At 37.8% G+C, this 7,661-nt stretch overlaps 2 protein-coding genes across 5 annotated transcripts; one reads left to right on the forward strand and one right to left on the reverse strand.

The window, feature by feature from the left end:
* Nucleotides 1–204: 204 nt before the first annotated feature.
* Nucleotides 205–7,413, reverse strand: ppil6 (peptidylprolyl isomerase (cyclophilin)-like 6). The gene is made up of 8 exons (XM_079584546.1): nt 7,240–7,413; nt 7,031–7,126; nt 6,740–6,928; nt 6,527–6,589; nt 1,454–1,601; nt 1,237–1,296; nt 973–1,108; nt 205–800 (listed from the first exon to the last, which is right to left on the reverse strand). Exons 1-8 carry the CDS (start codon nt 7,408–7,410, stop codon nt 689–691), a joined length of 975 nt encoding a protein of 324 aa, XP_079440672.1. The 5' UTR covers nt 7,411–7,413; the 3' UTR covers nt 205–688.
* Nucleotides 2,086–5,806, forward strand: LOC306983822 (uncharacterized protein). 4 transcript variants are annotated; one of them, XM_079584547.1, is made up of 5 exons: nt 2,086–2,640; nt 2,742–2,798; nt 3,042–3,136; nt 3,873–4,227; nt 4,617–5,806. In XM_079584547.1, the coding sequence occupies exons 1-4, from the start codon at nt 2,560–2,562 to the stop codon at nt 3,979–3,981; spliced, it is 342 nt and encodes a 113-aa protein (XP_079440673.1). In that variant the 5' UTR covers nt 2,086–2,559; the 3' UTR covers nt 3,982–4,227; nt 4,617–5,806. The 4 variants fall into 4 exon arrangements, 3 of the variants coding, with proteins under 3 accessions (XP_079440673.1, XP_079440675.1, XP_079440674.1); XM_079584549.1 differs by having other exon boundaries at nt 3,042–3,131; XR_013794441.1 differs by lacking the exon at nt 2,742–2,798 and having other exon boundaries at nt 3,042–3,131.
* Nucleotides 7,414–7,661: the final 248 nt, after the last annotated feature.

Consider the following 7,661-nt stretch of genomic DNA (forward strand, 5'->3'; position numbering starts at 1 on the left):
TATTACTGATTTGATAAGAATTTTTAGCCAAATTCTGATTGGGATGTAAATTTTTATATTTCTCTTAATAGCATACAAAGCTCTCTGTGCCTTATCTCTGAGGTCGTTGACAGCTTTGTTCAAATTTCCTGTGTTGCTAATATTTATGCCACGGTAAGTGTAGTTCTGCGTGTGTTCGAGGAGCATGTTGTCTAATTTAAAGCTATGATGTTGGTCTTGGTAGCTGGATCTTTTTCGGAATATATAATTTTTTTGTGTCTTTTTTGCCCATAACTGACAGGGACTCTCTCTCAAGTAAATAAATCTGTTTTACAGCAATGCACACTCAACTCAGTTGTTTCTCGGCAGCACTTCAACAGACTCTTCTGCCAAGCTCACGATAATGTGCACGTCACTGCAGCAGATCACAGCTTTTTGGAACAACAGTGGTTAGCTGCCATGGGTAATGGAAGAAAAGCACCATAGAAATAAGTCAAACTGAATATTTAAATCATATAAAGAGAGGTTTTTAATTTTAGGTAAATTTATTTGTTGAATGTGTATGCTGACATATTGGCAATATGGCAAAAATATTGGGTCAACCATTAAAAAAACATGGTGCACACCTGTCCACATACATTACAAATGGTTATTAAAAATGCTTCTCCTTTTGTATTGGTTTCTTTATCTATAGGCCACATGTGAAAACTCAGGGCTCAAATATTCCACATGCTGCTATTTTGCAGTCCTGTTTGGGCCGTTCGTTGTAGGTGGGCACTGCCTCTAGTCTCTTTAGAACCGCAGTGCCTTCAATGAGTTGCCTGGGAGAGAGGGAAAAACCTGTGATGGAGACTTTGGATTTTGTAAGAGTGTCAAATAGCAAAGGTATTTAACTGTATGATGTCTGCATAAATAATGCAAAGCCAAATATCAAGACAAAGGTTCATAACTTTGGCTTTCTTGCGTACGTATGCCATTTATTAGGGTCATTACCCAAAAGCCACATATTTGTAGTCCATCCAGGACGCTGGCTGTAGTGTGATGTAGAACTGAGAGCCGTTGCTATGAGCACCTTGGTTAGCCATTCCCAGGATGCCACGCTTGTTGTGGGATACGACAAAACTCTCATCTAGAGGAGGGAACAGCACAGCTTTTTATCTGCATGTATATGTAGCCTATATCACACATTTAAGCAAGTATTGTGTTAAAGTATGAATTACAGAATTTGTGTGCCACATAAGCATAATAAGCATATACCCTCAAATGTTGGACCATAGATAGAGTCTCCCCCAGTGCCTTTCCTTTCAGGTGAAATATCTGTAAGTGAAAACATAAACATTTTCATACAGTCATAACTGTACTTACTGGTATTGTCTGTGTACATAAATGTATAAAATGGATGTATAATTCAAATGTTCACATTTATGATTAAATGTATTAAATTATCATGTGTAAATGTATTACTGCTTCTTACCTCCACCCTGCAGCCAGCCATTTGGCACAACTCTGTGGAAAATTGAGGCCTTGTAGTTTAACTCAAGGTTACTCTTGGACAAACCTGCCTCTCCAGTGCACAGGGCCTTGAAATTCCTGCATGTCTTTGGGCATACGTCTGAGAACAGCTGGCAGGTTACATTTTAAATGTTAATTGACCGTTCGCAAAAGCCACGCCCCTTAGTTATTGTTACTACGCCCGTCAAACAATTGAGAACCATAGCCATGGCTGGGTTGAGCTCCATACATTAAGTGATTGGTTTTGGAGTAATGCAGCAGACATATCCTCCAGGGCACGACAGAAAGTATAGACTGAATAGCGCACGGGAGCACATGCACAAAACAGTTTTGTAAAATTATATATCAATAATTTTTATTTGATCATATATCATTTTACAAAACTGTTTTGTGCATGTGCTCCCGCGCGCGCTATTTCAGTCACAATACTGCAATCAGAGGACGCGCTGAAACCATCAACTCTCGATGCGGTTCTCTTCATTCATAACTCGTAGCCAACTGAGAAGGATATATTTGTGTAAATAGTTGTGCAACTGCGCGAACTTTGTTTTGAAGTTTAATGTTTGAGTTCCAGAGGAATTTGTGACTGCCCAGCTAACACACGACGTAACAGTTACGTAATGAATTCGTACTTTTTGGTCATGTCATGACTTTACTAACTGACAACGTAACTACAACGTCGCATGCTCGAAATTTCATTACCATCATATTACCAACCCACAACGTCGTCAGTACGTCCTCATAAGGTTATAAGATAACCAACAACGTTGCAGATACGTACTCTATTCGTAATAACTTGGTAATTTCATGACTTACTGGCAACGGAACTGCAACGTCACTGGCCGGTAATTTGATTACCATCTTATCAGACTGCATTTCTATGAAATATTTTATTTGTTTCAATTGTTTGTTTAGTATTCCGTACGTTTGAAAGACGTTCATTTTATTCAAGTAAGGTTATAATTCTAGATGTTTATGTTTGTAAATGTTGCGTGGCTTTGACGTTTTAATGGGCGTGCGCGTGAACCTTCGAGTCGACCTAAAACACTGGAGCGGAGATGAGTTGCCATGGAGACGGCGCGGCACCGACTGACTCCAACTGACAAGCTGCAGAACTCCCTCTCTCGCTGTTGTTTTCAGTGCTTTCAGGTGAGTTTAGTCTCTAAAATCACACAAATAATACACACAACTGTTCTTGACACTTCTCTTACTTGTTATTGACACGCTTCTGTTGAATATTTACTTTATAGAAATGGTTTAGTGTCTTCGAGAAAAGTCCGTTAGCATATCAACCGTTTTCAGAAGAGGTAGCTAACGTAACGTTATGCTAACTTCAGCTTGAGCTTTTGATATGAAAGTTTAGGCTTTTAATCACATCTTACGGGTAGATGAGAGGTTTTGATAGTTTTGTTAGAAATAAGTTAGTTTGGAAGTGAGTTAATTTATTTAACATAAACGTACTCGATGACGTCACTTACATGAAGTGTGAAATTTAGCTGAAACTAGCAGCTAGCTAACAAATAGTGATCAAAATAGTTCTGTGGTTTCAGGAGCAACAAAATAATCCTTCTACAACAGAGGGGAAGCTCCACTACTTCAACATTTCTGAAGAAAGCTGCTGCCAGAGAAGTTGGAAACAGGTGAAGTGAGGAACTTCATTAAATAACTTCATATCCATTTTCTCACAATATTTTGTCACCTACTGTATCACCATGCATATGTATTTTAATTTCTCATATTTACATTTACTTGTTTAATTTATTTTAAGAACGTTTTGACATCCAAACGTAAGTGACACTGTATGAGCAATATGAATTAGTGAATAAGTAAAACTAAAAACATAGATTAAACATTTATGATTATTATCAGTGTTGAAAACAGTTGTGCTGCTTCATATTTTTGTGTTTTTCAGGGTTATTTGATGAATGAAAGAAAAAAAAAAGCAGCATTTATTTGAAACAGAAATATTTACTCTCTCTTCTGGTCAATTTAATGCATCCTTGCTGAATAAAATATTATTTATTTATTTATTTTTACTCTATTGAACCCAAACTTTTGAACAGTAGTGTAAACTACTGTTTATATATGTTGGGTCTATTTAACAATGAATCCTGGAGAGAGAGAAAAGAAAATGGATTAAACTGTTACACTGGTTTACACAAAAAGATTAATCAGCAGCACAACTGTTTTTAACATTGATAATACTCAGAAATGTTTAGGACGTTTGCATTGTAAGAATGTATAGTATTAAAATATTAAAATGCTGACTCGTTAGGTCATGTTTTCTCATTAAAATCGGATGATTTCCTATTACAGTTTTTTTTCTCAATTGCCAAAACACAATTTCTGAAACCTTGCTCCATTTTCTGAAAACACTGAAGGAGCTGTCGTGCTGCACGCGGGGGTGAACGACATCAGGCTGCGGCAGACGGAGGTTCTGAAGAGGGACTAGAGGAGCCTGATCGAGACGGTACGCAGAACATCGCCTGAAGCAACGATCATCGTGTCTGGACCATTCCCACGTACCGACAAGGACAAGAAAGGTTCAGTAGATTGTTTGCACTAAATGAATGGTTGATGTCATGGTGTAATGAACAGAGACTGCTCTTTGTAAATAATTGGAATCTGTTTTGGGAGCGACCTAGGCTCTACCGTGCTGATGGCCTGCACCCCAGCAGAATCGGAGCGGCTGTTCTGTCGGACAACATCTCCAAGACGTTACACACCATATGACTAGTAAGTCAAAGTCCAAATCACATTCCTTGCTGTCCCAAATTACAGACGCCTGTCTATAAATAATGCCGGGAAAAAACTATCAGTCGAACGCAGCAGCCGTGTATTGGCATCGGTAAAAAAAAACGCAAATATCGACCTGATATATCGGTCGATCACTAAATGTAAGGGAATAACTCTAGAATAACCTTCCTGATAATGTTTGGGGCCCAGAAACACTATCCTAATTTAAATCATCTCTTTAGCCAAGCATTCAATTACGGTAACACATCTCATAATCTTGCACTATGTCATGAAATAGTAAAAAGTTCACATGACCATCTTTTGCCTGAAATAATATGAACAGCAGCAATGCTAATCTTTCTCCTGTTGTCTCCTTGTTTCTATCTCAGGATGCTCAGCATATTTTACTAGAGATTACAGCAGCTCCAGTTCGGATCCAGGCTCACTTGGGAAGACTTCTAATGACATCAACACTCTTGAAGACAATGTGTTAAAACAATTTTCAGATGTTTAATGATATTTTAAAGTGTTTAAACTAATTCAAGTTTTTATGTCAGGCAGTACAACAAAAAATATGATGTATTGTAGTTGTACCACCTGACATGGAAATTGTACCACCAACCTACCCATACTTGAAATTAGCAGTTTTTATCAGTATTTGAGAGAGCTTTACAAACTTATTCACTCTGCCAAAGAGATCAGTTAGGCTACTGTGGATGATGCATTATCATGTTTACTGTTATTACCTTAAAATTCATAATACCATTTGAGAATATACAAATTGCTGGACAAAAGTTTCTCAATTATCTCAGCTTTAAAACTACTGATATTTATAAAAAACAATAAATTAAAAACTATGCCATCATTTTAGGTTTGAAGCCTTTCATATCATTGACAATTATAGGAAAGGCTTCAAACTTAAAATTATGGCATAGTTTTTAGTTTTTTATTATTAAGACACCATTTTAAATTATTTTCTTTTAGTCTGTTCATTTGTTCAGACAGTTGCACCACCACCTGACATTTTGGGGGTTTAATGCTGCCTTCAGGAATGATCATAAATAGGCCTACTAGTCATCTAGTTTTTAAAAAAATGGACATCGTAATCAAGACTTCAGAAAAAGAAAAAGAAAATAATATGTATTAAATATTTCAAAAGTATCAAATTATTTCTAAGATTCTAACTAAGATTTTATAGAATATAGTGATACGTCATGAAGTTATCAAATTATTTTAAAAGGAAATAATGCACTTGCCACAACATAATTTTGTGACCATGGTTAGAAAATATATATGAGCGATTTAAGAAAAAAACTCTGCTTATACAGATTCTATCTTTCAGTGCTTTGCTTTGTGTATTTAAATGTTAAATGGGAAAACACTCAACTATTCTTTTTTCTTGCATTTTTCTTTTCTTATTCTTGCTTCGTTATTAGGGCCACCAAAATGAAGACGTGTAGGAGCAGTTCGATGTTCAAGCTTTTGGGGAAAACCTTGTTCATTTAAATGTATAACCTGTTTGCATACTGTTTTTGCTGTTTGTGCTTTGTTCTATAGTAAATGGACTGAATTAATCACATTTTGAGTCTGTATCTTTCATATGTCGTTGAAAAAGTCTCTAAAATAGTTTTGGGCAAATGAGGACAAGTTAAATTAGACCACTGCATGTCCGCCCATATTATTAAAAACTAAAATGACCAACTGGTTACCAACACACGACTGTCGATCCGCAACGTTGCCACGACGTCGCCGTTACTTACTGACAACGTTACAAAGTTACGTCGTGGCAACGAATCCAGGAATTTCACTTTTCCGGTTGCCACGACGTAACTAGTTACGTTGCCACGACGAAAGTTTGGTCACCAGATTACGTTGCAGTTACGTAACAGTCACGTATTTGTGTTAGCTGGGTGTGTACCTGTTCAACCACATCAAAGTTTCGTAATTAGTAAGTCCGTGCTTTTTCTCTTTTTTTCCCCTCTTGTTTGCTGACTGATGAGGGGCCGCAGTGCCGTAGTGAAACGTGTTTGTAGCCTATTTTTTAATAATAGTTGCAAGCAATCATAAAATACAGCAAGTTTTAAGCCCGTGCAGACCTCACTGCCATAGGCGCATCATTGCACTATCTTGCTGAAATCGGAATGTTTGACGGAGGTCCTCCTCCTTAGTTACAGTTGCTGAGCTAGGATTGGACGAGAACCGTTAGAGGGCGGGGTTTTGCGAACGGTCAATTGTAGAGAAGAATGGCACAAACATACATTTTCACTGTACCTCATCAAGAAGCAGAAGATTTCCTTACCTCAAACAACAGCCTGCCAAATGCCTCTCCACCGCTTTCAATATCCATATAAACAAAAATGTGCTGTGAGAAAGAGAGAGCAGATGTTTCACACCTTGGAGGTATTATGAGAAATGTTTGTAGTCGCATACAAATTAAGTAGCCTATTTATTTATTTCTCTGGGTTTTTATTGTTAGTTATGTCTCGCTCCGTTGTTTGTCGTGTTTATTTACAGCTGTGCTTCGCAGATAGCTGGTGTAATACTCCTCAGCCAGGGCCATATAAAGAGCCTGTGGTCGATGAAAAGAAAACTTCCACTCTTTGTCTGCCCAGGTGGACAGTTTCCTCTCATCACCGAGAAACTGACCGTTTGCGAAGGACATTAGACATCCAGTGAACTGCCAAACCTCTCCTCTCAGCTCCTTGAGAAGAAAACGCGTAACGTTACGTAGGCGATTGATATGTTTTCCGCAGATAAGTTTAGTGTTGAAAACAAGCGAGCAGTAAAATAATAAGTGACATACCTCCTTTTTGTTGGCTAAATAGTCATGCCAGTCACATTCAAGAAGCGGCCGAATTGTTGGATCATCAAATGACTCCGGGAATTTATTTTTCAAACCCTGTAACGTTAAGTGCAGCGGAGGTTTTAAAGCTTTTGTGAGTGCAGTCAGCAATCAGCATTATATTAGCCACGCCAAAAAGCAAAGTGGTCAGCAACTTTAAAAAACTTTACCTCCGCAATGCTTTTGGCTATTTGAAAATTGTGTTTGCTTAACAGACCGACGATCTCTAAATGTACAGGGGATGCCATGATGACATGTTGTGTAAAGTTAGAGTCTCGTTGCCAGGGTAACTGATGCGATTGGCGCACAACGATGACGAACCGTTCCGTACGTACATCCATCGCTCCATCAGCATATCTATCTATCTACCTACATTTAAGAAGCTTTTATAAACGTAGGCTACCATAGGAAGAAGAAAAACCTTACTGGTGTTTATATTGAGACATAACAATGGCACAGACATTTTAAGATGTGTCAGTGCAAGTTGGTTTCAGTTAAAATAGCTAAAACATGCATTTCAGTCTGGGACTAGTTCAAGCCTCTTCTGTGAAACCAGGGATACTATATGTTGAAAACAATAACACTTAACAAA

The sequence above is a fragment of the Phoxinus phoxinus genome, assembly GCF_949152265.1.
Source record: "Phoxinus phoxinus genome assembly, chromosome: 16".
Classification (NCBI taxonomy): domain Eukaryota; kingdom Metazoa; phylum Chordata; class Actinopteri; order Cypriniformes; family Leuciscidae; genus Phoxinus; species Phoxinus phoxinus.

Excerpts from the sequence above, each read along its gene's own strand:
- LOC306983822 (XM_079584547.1), top strand. The coding sequence starts at position 2,560 with ATGGAGACGGCGCGGCACCGACTGACTCCAACTGACAAGCTGCAGAAC. Across the intron at positions 2,641-2,741 it reads GTTGTTTTCAGTGCTTTCAG|AAATGGTTTAGTGTCTTCGA; the intron begins GTGAGTTTAGTC and ends TTTACTTTATAG. Across the intron at positions 3,137-3,872 it reads AGAAGTTGGAAACAGGTGAA|GAGCTGTCGTGCTGCACGCG; the intron begins GTGAGGAACTTC and ends AAAACACTGAAG.
- ppil6 (XM_079584546.1), bottom strand. The coding sequence starts at position 7,410 with ATGGATGTACGTACGGAACGGTTCGTCATCGTTGTGCGCCAATCGCAT. Across the intron at positions 7,127-7,239 it reads TAGCCAAAAGCATTGCGGAG|GGTTTGAAAAATAAATTCCC; the intron begins GTAAAGTTTTTT and ends TTAACGTTACAG. Across the intron at positions 1,602-6,526 it reads TTGGCAGGCTGTTGTTTGAG|CTGTTCTCAGACGTATGCCC; the intron begins GTAAGGAAATCT and ends GTAACCTGCCAG.